Genomic DNA, 14,976 nt, shown 5'->3' with positions numbered 1-14,976 from the left:
GTCATTTATACATTTGATGATACATTTATGCACTCTCAATTTTTTTAAATATCAAAACTAACTAGCTGGAGCTTGGTGTGCAGTCAAATGCAGCAATGTGGTGCAGTCAAAAGAAAAAATCCCCCCCCAAAAATTTGAAGAGTCTTACTGCAGCTCAGATTGTCTGCCATGCTGTCGGAACAGCGATCTGGACCTTTCTCTGCATCATTTTGAGAAGTTTACCACTCTGATTTCTCTGCCTGCCTGTTGGATCGGAGTTGAAATTTTCCATCACGCTGTTGTTTGCTGTTAAGCAAACTAGTCATCAGCTGGTGGCCGAGCCCAATTACACCTCCGCACATGGAGCCTTAGAAGAAGCAGGATGTTTTGGTGGCATCTTGCCGTGTTGCACAAAGTATAAAGAGCTGACTTTCTGTTACTTATCTTACTTCTAACACAGAGGTCAGTTTTAATGTCAAGACATTTCTTCAAAACAGGCCAAATCCTCTTTTATTCCAAAAATAACAAAGTAAGATGAAGCTTTAGAAGGCATGCTTAGTAGAATCCATTGCAATATTTGTTTTATACACGCAGCAGAGCAAAAATAGCTGTACTCATCTAATTAAGTCATAGGACATTGGAGCACACACATACCTGCACATGCATGCACGCACACAACACGTTAACAGTAGAGCTTTGGAGCTGGCTGCAGGCTTTTACTGAACTTTTCACTTTCCAGCATGGACACAACATAAACAAGGCTCATCAGGCCGCCGGGAGAGGAGAGCAGAGGAGAGGAGAGGGGTCACGTGAACCGACCTGCACTCATGCAAAGTGCGCTAACAACAAGGGGTGTTTTGTTTCTCCACGTATTTGATCCTTTATCGTGGCAGAATTTTTTTGGGGGCTATTTACTTTATGGTTAAAATCCAAACCTTGTCTTGAGGGGCAACAACTATGTCACTTCACCAAACCAATCTGCAAATAAAAATGATTTTTTGGAAAGAATTAGGGGGAAACGTTGAAAGATGTCAAATCGGTGTGATAAAGAAGAGAAATGGTAAGCAGGCTGTCAACAAAAAAAACAATCAATAAAATCCAGAGGCACTGATGTTGTGGCCATCTGCATGAATTGAATTTCATACATGCCATATGTATTTCAATTTGTCACATCAATACATATTTATGTATCTGCATCTTCTATGCATTAGTGCACCTCCTGCAGCTTTGAACATGACAGAAGCCAATACCAAATATAACTATATAGAAACTTAAATTATGTTTTTCTCCCGGTGGTCTTCTATTGGATCCTGTAATGGTAAGAGCAGCCAATTCCACAGGTCACTGCCCTACTTGTAGTTCAGTATCATGCAATGACGGAGGGCAATAAGATTGCCTTGTGTTGGCTACTCACTGACAAATATCAGTGGCATTAACTCATTCGCTGCCAACCCAGTTAATATCTTTGACTGTCAATGGCACTGAATGAGTTAAAAAACAGACACAGGCATTTTTTCCCACACTTCTGTATTATTATTTGTGTAATAGAGCTACTTTTGGAAATCATTTCAATGCTTTAAATTGGGTGCTGATGGAGCATATTTCCATTGCACAGTGTGAAAAAGGTCTGATTAGAGAGTTTGGAGTGTAACTAATTGGATGTGGTCTTGTGACTCTTCTTGACCCACTCACAAGGTTGGACTTGGCACTGTTGCTTTCCAAGCCTGCCAAACAAAGTCAGTCATACAAACAGAGGTCTGGCGAGACAGAATAGACAATAAATCCTCATTTTGGACAGGGTCACTGATGTGTGACAAGTTGGTTTCCACCACAACGAACAAGACCAAGGGTCGAGCGACACTGTAGACAATCATACTTTGATTCACCTCTAAAAGGAGAATAATAAGAATACAAAAAATTTAGCTTTGTGACCTTCAGAAAGTGTATGCAAGATTAGCAAACATTTGGAATATGTGTATCATCATCTTATAAAAACTTTATTGAGTCAAGTGCCTCACAACATAAATGCTTTTCAACGACCATGTATTTTTAAGGTACATAAGTTGTGGCAGGCAAAAATATTCAACCCCGTTGAATCAATCAGACCAAATTGGAGCATTTTCCTGGATTAGCATTAGTCAACCGTTTCTCTGTCGACTTTGCTGTAAGATTAAACGGCGTGATTATCCCCTTGGGTGGGATGTGTGAAGAGTAATTATTCCTCCCTGAGCTGCTCGGAAAATAGTCTGGCTGACATATCCTAAATGTTAAACCTGTTCACTGTCAAAGCTTGCAAATTCTTATTGGGCGGGGTGACTCTGATGAACAACAGATAAGTGACCTGAAGTTGCCAGACTTGACAGAGGATCAACTTGTTGGGCCCAGCACAAGTCTAGGATGTAGTGTGAAGAGCAGACTGGCGCAGTGAGAAATGAACACAGCCATTGTAGTTCTTGAACAATCAAAGCGGCAAGATCAGCACAGGAGAGGTGGGCCATCTACATGGCAGAAGGATAAGTGACTCACTGGAATGTGTGCACATGCTAATTACAGTAAGATGGCCACCACGAGGTGAGTGCCTTCTTTACTCGATCGTGCATGACCCGGTCATGCATGAACCCCCGAGAGATAAACACTCACACAAACCCATGCGCACAAACATTACAGAGAGTGTCCTGTCATTCTAGACAGGCTATCTATTTCGAAATGTTTATTTATTTATTTAATCTTTTATTTATTTGTTTATTTTATTAGTCTATTTTTTATTTTATTTTTGTATTTATGGGAAGCACATTCATGAATATAGCCTATATCTAATAATACCAAAATGAAGCTCGTGACGCCACGAGTAAATGAGCAAGCCGTGTCACTGATGAAAACTCTGAATCCTTAAATCTTCTTGGTGGAGGTGGTAATGATGAAGAATGAGAGGATCGCTGGCATTTGGAGGAGAATGACTGTGCGCTCGCCAACATCATCATCATGATCATGATCTTCATCATCCTCAGCAGCAGCAGCAGCAGCAGCTGCACGAGCAGCATCAGCTGCAGCCGCACGAGCAGCATCAGCAGCATCGGCATCATCATCAGCAGCAGCCGCAGCATCATCATCATCATCAGCCTATAAATGACACCCCAAGACGGCAGCTCTGCGCTCACTGCTGCTCTTGCTCCCTGCAACCAGCCTGTGAAGCGTGCGTCCATTGCGCACGTCGCCCTCCCGGCAGCCCTGCGCTCACGTTTTCCCCTTCCTAAACATCTTGCACTTTTTTAAATTTCATTTTTTCCTTTTCCACCACGGCTTTAAGATGCATTTCAGACTGCAGGGATATCAGCGCTTAAACTTTCTAAGAAGAGCGTTGCGGCACGCACTGAGCGCGTTTGACTTAAAGTTGCAAATATGAGCCAAATCCGGATTTGCAAGTAGCGTGCGTGCACGGTGGTCATGGACTATGGAGGCTTTAAGTCTGTCCGTAAACGCGGTGTCCTACACTGTGGCGGCTGAGGTGCACCCGATCGATGATGACCCGTTCACCGGACCCATCAAGAACATCGCCCCGTGGAACTTCACCGTTTTGGCGCTGCTCATGTTTGTGGTCACCTTTCTGTCGCTGAGTGAAAACTTCCTCGTCATGTTTGCCACATACAAGTTCAAACAACTCAGACAGCCACTAAACTACATCATAGTCAATTTGGCTATCGCTGACTTTCTAGTGTCCCTCACAGGAGGTCTGATAAGTTTCCTGACAAATGCAAGAGGTTATTTCTTCCTGGGCCGGTGGGCTTGTGTGCTGGAGGGCTTTGCTGTCACTTTTTTCGGTAGGTGCCTCTTTTATTACTTTTTTTTTTCCACTTGGATGATTCATTGCATGACGCAAAAGACTTTTTGGACTTAAGTTGTTTGTTGTGAAAAGCTCATTTTGACTGTCACTCAGATATTCAACTATATGATGATTATTGAAGTTATGTTATGAAAGTTGTGTGTTGAAATGGAGTGCAATAATTAGTTCGACAAAATAAGACTTGCTTCATGAATGTTTTAGACTTGAGACCTCTTAGAGTTTTCTTGTCTCTCCATTCCTGTTTATGTGTTAATTTCAAGCTGCAGGTGTCAGTGTTGCAACATTTTTTCTTCTTTTACTACCGTGCTGAATAATTAACATGACACAAAAGTTGCATGTCTGATCATGACTCCAACATCTGTTTCTACCCTGTGTGGAAAAGTAGATCACCAGACCCAGATTAAATCTTGAGCATTTTATAAATGTATATGTATTCAAAATATTCATCAAGAAATACACTTAATGTCAGATTTTACTCAGGATTGTCACTGAGAAATATTACAATAATGGGCTCTTGCATTGTTTTGATGACTATTATTTTTTACGAGCCAGTATTGGACTCAGCAGATGTTAATTGTCGATCACCTTGCATGGCTTCTCATAAGTGAGTTACCAGCAGTGAGACCACTATTCAATGAACTCGGTGAATTGGGTCAAGAGCTGTGCTGAGCATCTGCCGAGGTTACCCAAAGTAAAGTTAATAGAAACTGACACAAAATGGTACTTCTGCAATTACTTACGTATTCTGTGTCATGCAAAAGGCAGTTCCTTGCATTATCAGCTAAAATCCTCCAAATTGATATTGTATAGAAAGTTTTAAAGTATTAAATAAATAGATGTGAAAAGCTGCAAGGTACACATTCATTTCAACCAATAAAGCACATTTTATTAGTACACATAAATAAAGTCTTTCTTGAGGAGGATTTATGACCACAAAGCCAATGCAACATGATTAAGATATATGTTGAAACAAAGGCTAGCTTTCATGGCGGTGGCATAAAACACAATTGGCCTGACTTACTAAAGGTTGGTGCGTGCAAAAGCTGATGTACGAACAGAGTCTACAAATGATGGCGTCTATTTGCCATTTGCCATTCCTACGCTGTAAAACAAATAAGCAAATAAAAGCAAGAGATGATGACATCCCCCTAAATCTCCGAATAAACCTGGCCACAAAAGCTGAACTGCAATCTAGCAAGGCAATGCTGTAATGTTTGTTTGTCTTCCACTAACTCTTCCAATTTCGTCACTTTATTGCCTTTCCAAATATTCCATGGTGAAGACCATCAGCTGGAAAGCCCTATGCCACCACTTTTACAACTGTCATATACTGAATATTTCAGCTCTTGGTAGAAGATCTTAATAAATCACACTTATGTGAAGTCTGTCAGAGTAAACATACAATTTGGGAAGCGAGTAAATCAGGCCAAACTATCTTGCATAATACATACGATCAGAGTGATGTATAATCAATAGTATTGGACTGAAGAGGAAATCCAGTCTTGTCTTAAGTTCCGACAAGTGTGTTAGTGTGGTCAGATGCCTTGGTGTGTGTTAATAAATTAGAAATGAATAGAACTAAGCAGGAAACAAGTCGTCCCAGTTATTTTTGTTCAGGATCTCAATAGTGAATAGATTTCGAGGCGCTGGTAAGAAAATATGTAGATGTGTGTGAGAAATGAACGCACCATTTTCTCTATTCGTTATGGGCTGCTAAAAAAAAAACAAGACACAAAAAGTGTCCGTTTCATGAGTGAATCTTTGTATGGGTTGATGTGTGAAACATAATTGAACATCCTGGTTTCCACCACTCTCTTTTGTCCTCCACACTAAGCTCAGACACTGAGGGTCTTGGTTGTGCAGAGAAAGGTAATTACCCGCTGAGTGAGTTATTACCATAATTAAAGAGTTTTTTTTTTTTTTTTTTCCCCAGTCTATCATGAGGCGGCCTAATTCAACCACCTTGGATCATTTAACTATTTCTAGCATTAGTAACTTGACACGCCTTTGGCTTCATACAATTGAGATTAGTTGTCAAACAATAATAAATAGCCGCTCTGTAGGGGGAGTTCTAACCAGGCCATCCCATCTCCATATGCTCCCAAGCATAATACAATTTACCATAATACAATTTTCACTTAAGAGAGCGAAGCCGTTGCAAATGCAGGAATCACATACACTTAACATGATAACATTGGAACTGGAATTTTTCAATGTAATTCCATTACGGTGTTACATACATACACAAATGAGAAGCACTGAGCGCACATATTAAAAGGTGAACTTTTTAACGGGCTTAGTGCTGGATGGGGGAAGGTTGGGACACTCTGCATTGGTTAAACACATATGAATGGCCTTTTGGAAGTAGCGCTGCCCAGAGTTCCTAAAGGTTCTGGATGTTGCATGGGACATAGAGGACAGTGCCTCTGGATAGGCCGACCTGACCTGGGTGGTGGGCCTCCTTTTTAACCTGTCCACATGTGATTTGACATGTGAGTTTTGGTTGGATTGGTTTCCAGTAAGGGTTGCACACCACTAAGGCTGGCTTTTATCATTGATTGTGTTTCTAAGTTTAATGAAAACAATTTCTAGGTGCATCCAAGGGGCATTTTTGCAGCAGATGCAGTGCTGTTGGTTTCATCATGTCAACTCTCACTGGAGCGGTTTGCAGCCAGGTGCGAAGCGGTAGGGATGAAAATCAGCACCACTTAATCTGAGACCATGGCTCCCTGCTCGTACCAGTAAGGGGATGAAATGCCACCTCAAATGGAGGAGTTCAATTATCTCAGGGTTTTCATATACGGTATCAAGACATAGTATAGGTTACGTTTCATTATGCGGCTTTGGTATTCTGCCAATGCGACTGACCTGCTGTTTGTCCCAGGAATCGTAGCCCTGTGGTCTCTGGCCGTTCTGTCCTTCGAACGCTTCTTCGTGATTTGCCGACCTCTGGGCAACATTCGGCTGCAAGCCAAACACGCCGTCATGGGTCTGCTGTTTGTCTGGATCTTTTCCTTCGTTTGGACCTTCCCTCCGGTGCTGGGCTGGAACAGATACACTGTCAGCAAGATTGGGACCACCTGTGAGCCCGACTGGTGAGAAACATCCTCGGCTCATTCACAGTATCGTATGTGTAGATGTCATTGGCGTATGCTGAAACTAAACAGCGTTTCAATCCATGTGTGTCAACCAGGTATACGTCCAACATCAATAGCCACAGCTACATCATCACCTTCTTCTCCACTTGTTTCATTCTGCCTCTTGGACTCATCTTCTTCTGCTACGGGAAGCTCCTGCGGAAGCTCCGGAAGGTCACTAAATGTTATCCTTTACAAAGGCAATCGTAATTGATAGCATTGTTCGGAGCATAACAGATGGACAAGAGAATTGTCATCCCAAAAGATTGTCTTGCTCATGAACCTGTTGCATAGTGATTTCTCTGACCTGAGCCTAGCAGTACCAGTGTACCGAAAAGTGCATTTGACTTTGACTTTCATTTGACCTGCCATATCAGCAAAATCAGCGTTTTCTTCCCCTGTAGGTGTCCCATGGCCGTCTGGCCACCGCCAGGAAGCCTGAGCGCCAGGTGACCCGGATGGTCGTAGTCATGATTATAGCATTTATGGTGGCATGGACACCATATGCGGTCTTTGCCATACTGGTTACGATTCATCCAACCATTGAATTGGATGCGAGGTTGGCTTCCATCCCTGCATTCTTCTCCAAGACGGCCGCGGTGTATAATCCAATCATCTACGTGTTCATGAACAGACAGGTAATATTTCCTCTTATAACGGAAGCTTAGACATAGCACTATGTGTATACATACATACAGCAGATGAATATTGCAGTGGATCCCAAGACGTCTATAGTGGCAGAGGAGTTTGTGTGCTTCTAAATAATGCACATCATATGAATAAATAAAATGTACAATTCAGTAGGTACAATTGTCCATATGAAGCGCTGTTGAAAAATGCATAACCCACCTATGTATTGCTTGTAAAGTTGGCTCGTGCTACCGCTAGGCGCATTTGTCTCACATTCCTCTTGTATACATTTGCAAAGAAACAGCATCATTGATTGATCCGATATCGACAAATGTAAAGTTTGTAAAAAAGGAGAAGAAAATACATGACTATACTGCACTGCACTGCACGTGACTCGACTCAAACACTCCTTAGTGACTGTTAGTATTTTGGTCTCTGCATTTTGTTTATTTATTTGATTCAAGGCAGCAAGCACATGACTTCTCATTCAATCAAATGACAAGAGACTGTCAAGGTCATGGATACACCAGGAGGCTTTCTTAATATTATGGCGCTAAATATTATAGATGGGAAATGTGTATGCAACGTACCGCCAACTAAGTGTGTAATTGCATGGAACAAAAAGCCATTAAGACTCCCCTACAGGGAACTGCATGCTGTCTGTATGTCCATAGGAGTGTCCTACTTGTTTAAACGGGTCAGCCTCTGTCAACATGGCTTTGAAATAGATGTAAATAAGTACAGAATCCAAACTCCTACTACTTAAACTAAGCAGCCAGTACTTGAAGTCAAGTGACTTTTATTACATCATGCGAATAAGATTTACAATAACGCAATTACATTGAAGACACGCGGACTGAGCCTTTGGCATTGGCCCTGGTACAGGTCTGGGAATAGGTTCAGTCTCTGCACAGAGATCGCAGGAGAAGTCTCCTAATAGTTAGCAGACTGTACTTACAGACTAATGAATGACACAAACTAGAGTGCTACCTCACTTGACTTGCAAGCCATGGCTGGATAACAAATCACCCTGTGCTGCTAAAATTGGCTGCAACACATAATTGGATGACTAACATGGACATACTCCACCAAAGCACTTACGAACCTGATGAAGAAATAAAATCCACTCCCCCACAACTTCAAAAGATTGTTACCGTATAAAGCTTTGTTCATTGTGAAACGGACTTCCCAAAAGCAATGAACCCAAAACCCCGATCTACTTGCAAACAGAACAGTCTTGAAGATGAATTACCTGCATGGAAGACACAAGACCACATTTAGCGAGCTAATTCTGTTGACAACTAAGGGAAAAGTGATATATCATTTCTTATTGCACAGACCTCGTGGTCCAGATGCTTTTCTAGCACCTTTTCACCTAATCCGTCCTTCTGGGGATATGGTTTGAATAGAACGCTTCTCTTAAATATATTCAAAAGACCATTGAACGTGTTCTGTTAGTCACATCTCAGCGCCTCTAAGTCCAAGGCCATTGTAACCTCACCACTGAACCATTTTCACGAGTGGGATATTTCTGGAATTCACGGCATCATTTTTATTACATTTGGCTCCACGGGCAGCTTCTATTCAAGGAGGAACTCGTTAAAATGTGAAGGCCAAACTGACAGCCAATCACATCATTTCAAGATCAATTCAGTAGTGATGTCGATTCATGTGATTTCTGAGATGACAAATGTGTGTGCTAATGATACATTTAGGTATAAGCTTGCAAAAAAACAATAGAAATACATGTACTTCTTGTGTTAGGAATGTAGTGATGGGGGCAGGCTCAATTGTCCTTCAATTCAGCAGTCACAATCACCCTGCAATTTCACAAATCAATGCTGATCGATTTCAACTCTCACGCTGACCCTTACATGTTCAAAATGTGGATGGATGCGCGTACAAAAAAAAAGTTTCACATTACTTTAAATACTTTTGGTCACTCTTTTTCAGTTTTTTTAAAAATCTTTTTTGCTTAGCTCAATAAAGGTCAGGGAAATCTATAATCTAGAATTTCAAACAGTCTATGACAAATTATGTTCAAGTTAAGTGCTGAAAAAAAGAATAGAAATGACAGCACAAGGTCTTGGTTGGATTAAAGAACCTGTGGGATCAAGTCACTCGGAAAGTTAAAGTCGTCTAAAGAGTAAGCTCATGAGGAGCCATTTATTTAGAGAAAACTTAAAGCAGATGCTCGACTCCTCACACCTTTTATTTGTGTTTAGTTCAGGAAGTGCATCATCCAGCTTTTCACCGGCATTGTGGCCATGCCAGAAAGCAACATGAACCAGACATCAGAGCGACCAGGAATCACTGCGGACAGTCAAACGGGAGAAATGTCTGCCATTGCGGCCCGTATCCCCATCGGCGGTACAACGTCGCCCAGGTCGGAAGATTCGCCAACTGACTGTGCTTCCTTTGCGCAGCTCCCCATCCCGGAGAATAAAGTGTGTCCAATGTAACAGCTACTTGCAGCAGGTCTACTCCAACTTGAAGGAAAAAAATGATAATAATAACACGCAACTCTTGCCAGACACATCTTTGGACTTCCCAGTAGTCATTTTCATTTTTGAGATGGATTAAGCTCAAGATATGTCGACTAACCTTTTTTTGTTTTTTTTTCCCCCTAGCTGTCACCTTTGCATTCCACTTGCAGTCGCTGAGGAATCAAAAGCAAATGAAGCTTTCTGCTGAAGTGCATTGAAATTTCATTTGAATTAGCCCTAAATGTGCAGGTAGAAACGTTCACAGCTTTACCCAATGGATAAGCTCGACCACACCTGCACAACTTCTAATCTGCTACAAAATGCAACCTGCACTTTAATCGACTTTCACGTGGTAACTCCATACGAATACCAAGCTCCTGGAAAATCGCAGCGTGAGTTAGCTAGTCAGTCATATTCATATATCAAAATTCTGCCTTTCATCTCCTCTACTTTCTTTATTTCTCAAGCCCTGAGACAAAGCCTGCAGAGGATGCATTGTTTTACTATGCTGTTTCAGTTTGGCAGCACATCTTCAGTCAAATCCACCCGTCAAAAAGTTAGAAACCTCCGTCGGAATTTGTAAGCTTTAGGTTTTGCTCATAGTGGGTTGACTAGGGACTGGCAATACTTTTATCCATCCGTACTGCAGATGGTCAGTGAGGGAAGTCCCTATTGCCTGGACTGCTGAGACACGCTATGCAGTGAAAATAAGATCAACAAGCACACAAAGATGCACACAGTAAATAAGCTATATAGCTACTATAGCGGCTTTATGCTTGTAAATTGCCGATTTAACACTCACTTTAGTAGCCATAACTGTTCAGGACTTGCGCAGAATTAGACGGGCTGCAAATAAAAAAGAAATCCTGACTGCTATTTCATTGGGATTTCTTCTTGCAGCCAGGAAAAGATCTGACTCTAGCAAATGCTACTGGCATCATTACACAATAACCAAGAGATTGTTCACATAGGTACATGCAGGAAATGAAACCTTAATACACCCATGAAAACAAGGTACCAGAGGGATAATCTTCACATTTCTTAACTTCCTATAAAGTGAACTTTGTGGTGAGAGTTTGAGGCCCTTTTCTGTTGCAGCCTAACACAAAGACCTGTTGAGATGACTTTGGTGGGGTCCAATTTTAGTAGCGAGTACAGTCCGTAACTGCTTTGCTCTCCTGGATGGATGGACGAATGGACAAAACAAATCCCCAGAAGAGTGATTGATAGCTGTTATAGCTGTTGTGTGTCTTATTAGTCCATGGCAATGTACCGATACGATTTTCCATAAAGTGTATACTGTAAATATAGTATATGTATGTGTTCATACATGCATTTCAACTGTCATCTCTTGTTTTATGACAAACTCCGTGGTAGCATGTTTGAATTAATACTGTTTACATTAATCAAAGTAGTCTATGTGGCAGCAAGGTCACATGTTTGAAGAAACATGCACGCACGCACGCACACACATATGTAAATGTGACAAAGTGTTCTCTTTTTCTTGCCTTTGTGTTGCATGTTTGTTTTCTATGTCCAATACTGTTGTAGTCTCAATTCCACATGGTGCACAATGTTCTGAAAGTAACTGTATGATGTTTGCTGTGTACTGACTTTGTGTTTGAATCTGTGCCCAATCCGGTGGAACAAACTCTGTTTCATTGCGTCTGTGACAAATTCATTGTGTTGCTTTGTCATTATTATTAGAAGACACCATTGTTCATCTCAACTGTGATTTACGCCATATAGAAGACACATTATAATTTTCACCCGTATTATAATATGACAAATGAGATTGTATGTTGAGATTGTCTGTTATTACCCTCAACTTGGTATTATCATCAATTGCAAATCAGTAGGTATGGTGTCGAGAAATAAACAATGGCAAATGCATTACAATAGTCTTAAGAGCATAACTGTGATTGTGAAATTGCTTCCAGAGATATTTCCTTCACTGATGTGCCCTTTCATCCAATTATTTTACCCGTCAAAACTCAGTAAGATCATGACCTTACTATAGGTGTGACAGTTTTTCAATGAATTAATTGTACACGCACGAGGCAGTCTGCGGCTCGTGTTATACAAGTCGAACAAAACATGGAGGGAACCGACGCACAGGGGTCGTCAACTCTGGTCCTCAAGGGGGCCTATCCACAATGTTTGAGATGCATCCCTCGTCTAACATACCGGCAAAGCATGATAGCAATCATCTGAAAAAACATTTTCTCTTCAAGGGCCACAACATCCATTTGAAATCACAATTAATCAGAATTGCTTGCAAATATCTGTGCAGGTTACCAAAGCATCTTCATCAAAGTCCAGGTCGGTACAGAAGAAAATATGGTCGTGGTGCACGTGCACAAGAGATCCATGAACTCACCAATTCATTTCCCAGTTTAATTAGAATTGGTATTAAATAAATCCTCACCATCACACTGTTCCCATTTTGACATCACGCGACCGAGACAACATTGTAACTTGCAATTACGAGGCTTGGAACAGGATGCTCTTGGAGGTAATTACATGCTCTATTTTTGTGACTGTTGCAAATCTGGCTATGTGTAAATCCGCGCAAAGATGTGTTCAACTTCGTGATTCCACAGACACGCACAAGCTATCATTCTTTAGAATGGGCTGTTTTGCACCGTTGTAGGTTCATAAACGTTTAGTTGTGCTGTTGTTGGTTGCCTGGATGTTTTTAGTTTGCAAACGTATGTCCAGGGTGACTCATAAAAATCGACTCATCCCATTTTTGATTTTCAGGTGGAATGACCCAGTCATTTATCAGGTCTCCATTTTGATCTACCTGTCTCAGAAATTGGAGGGAGGCGAATGTTTTCCAAACAGTTTCTTTCCTAGAAGAATTGTAGAAATGCTTTTTTTGCTGTTGTACTCACCTTGTAACACTCTTGTTGTGATCTGTTCTTACGTGACTAAAGTAAAGCCTCGGGTGGCGACCCAAGAAAGTAAATCAGCTTGTAACTTAGATTGTCTGTCTTCAACATTGGCGTTTTCAAGGTCTTTCTGAATTGCCAGGTTGAAGCGATCAATATTTGCAACTTATCTTGTTTTGATGATGGATGTTGGTCCAGATGTACGCTGTAAAGCTAACGCCATATCACACATCACATCGCAAACGATATGAACTGACACTGCATCATATACGTACGTATAGTGAGAGGTGGCTGTAAATACTGATGCGTCCCAGAGACAGATTGCATTTGTTTTTCTATTAGGACCATGAAAACACTACAAATGGTGCATCAGTTGGATTCGTATCAGCATAATGTAACACCCATAAAATTGACTGGCAAAGGCCCATGTCTAAAAATGAGCCCAATTTCAGGAGAAGAAAATCATTTAGCAATAAATCCACTTTAGACTGAGAATATTGCGTTAGAAGACAAACGGGGAGTTGCCTGATCTATAGAGACTCTTAACCTTTACCATCAGTGGGGCCAACTGACACAACGTGAACAACTAACAGACCCGATGGCATCATCAGGTTTCGGCTCAAATGGCTAATGTGTAACTATTCCACAGCATCATTCATTTCTTCACAAAATGAAAAAGAACATTGGTGCTTTCTATATCCCCACATTTAATCCCATCATTAATTTATAGGTTGTCATCAATTCATCAGCCTTTTGCTATTAATATTTTATCCCAGGAAAAAGGAAAAGGCAGATGATGAAACAGACCAGATCAAAAAGCCCCTGTGTTGTTGGTCCATTTGGGTCATTTGGTGAAACCCAAATAGAACTGCACATGTCAGTGATGGATTTGGACAAAAATAGGTGATACATTTGAATATTTTCTAAATGAGGTTCCATAATTGGTCTTCAAAGAAAATACAGAATTATTCAGGATAATTATTGGCACCAAATTAAAAAAAGTGCATAATTCCTTTGCGACTTTCCTGAGACAAATGACTAATAATACTGTGCAGAAAGAGCTCCCCGAACAAGAAAGAAAAAAACATATACAGTACGCCCAAATAACAAACATATGTATATAAATATATGTATGTAAAAATATCTGATGTGGTATAATAAATAAGACTGTTTTTTTGCATTCCTTCCCATATGATTCAAATGATGAAATGATGACCATTGAAATATTCATGACGGGATCATCATGCGAACACAGACGTGCAGCTATATAATGACTTCGATTGCATGGACTGACTGACTGACTGACAGTGGCTGACTGGAAAACATTGTTTACACATTCAATTATAAAATCAATAACAGATGTGTGCTAAGAGCAAGCCAATACCACTGCAACACCTAATGTGATTAGACAATCTAATTACAGTTTAGCACTGGGTAACATGATTATGAATACGCTGGCCAAATGTGATGTGGCTAAATGTTGCTTTGCTATAAAATGGAAGATCATGCTTATTAAAATAATGCCTGTGGACTCCTGTTCTGTTTAAAGTGGGAGGAAATCCGATTTACCGCTCTGTTTGACACATCATGGCTGCTTTAATGTCCACCTTGAGGCATGGCAGACAGGAGCCAGATGCTCCCAGAGGTTAAGTCAAGATCAAGTCCAAACATGTGAAGTCTAATCATGCAAAATGAGTAAAAAAAACAACCCCTAAAGTTTTTTTTTTTTAATCTTTGATGGCGTCTCTTACAGACGAATTCAAGGAACTTGTTGATTGCATTTTAGAGGACTAGCAAGCAAATAAGGATTTTGTTGACTTGTTGAAAAACGCAATGCAACTTGTGAATTTCGCAATGTTACATCCCGCAGGGATCAGTACTTGGACCTATACTGTTCAGTATCTACTTTTGGGGGAATGATAGGGAAATGTAACACCAGTTTTCACTATTATGTGGACACTATTCAATTCAATGTCATTGGAAAGAAAAAGATTCCTGTCGTCTAGAGG

The 14,976-nt window shown here is 40.8% G+C and overlaps 1 protein-coding gene across 2 annotated transcripts; it reads left to right on the top strand.

Annotated features, from left to right (window-relative positions):
• The first annotated feature begins 3,014 nt into the window (after window positions 1–3,014).
• valopa (vertebrate ancient long opsin a) lies at window positions 3,015–11,972 on the top strand. 2 transcript variants are annotated; one of them, XM_088384983.1, is made up of 6 exons: window positions 3,015–3,797; window positions 6,705–6,915; window positions 7,014–7,131; window positions 7,362–7,595; window positions 9,813–9,973; window positions 10,218–11,972. In XM_088384983.1, the coding sequence occupies exons 1-6, from the start codon at window positions 3,431–3,433 to the stop codon at window positions 10,279–10,281; spliced, it is 1,155 nt and encodes a 384-aa protein (XP_088241109.1). In that variant the 5' UTR covers window positions 3,015–3,430; the 3' UTR covers window positions 10,282–11,972. The 2 variants fall into 2 exon arrangements, with proteins under 2 accessions (XP_088241109.1, XP_088241108.1); XM_088384982.1 differs by having other exon boundaries at window positions 3,018–3,797; window positions 9,813–11,972.
• Window positions 11,973–14,976: the final 3,004 nt, after the last annotated feature.

The sequence above is a fragment of the Syngnathus floridae genome, chromosome 9 (assembly GCF_059516105.1).
Source record: "Syngnathus floridae isolate MCC-2025c chromosome 9, RoL_Sflo_1.0, whole genome shotgun sequence".
NCBI classification, from domain to species: Eukaryota; Metazoa; Chordata; class Actinopteri; order Syngnathiformes; family Syngnathidae; genus Syngnathus; species Syngnathus floridae.
The sequence above is the reverse complement of the archived record's forward strand: the minus strand, read 5'-3'. Positions and strand labels throughout refer to the sequence as shown.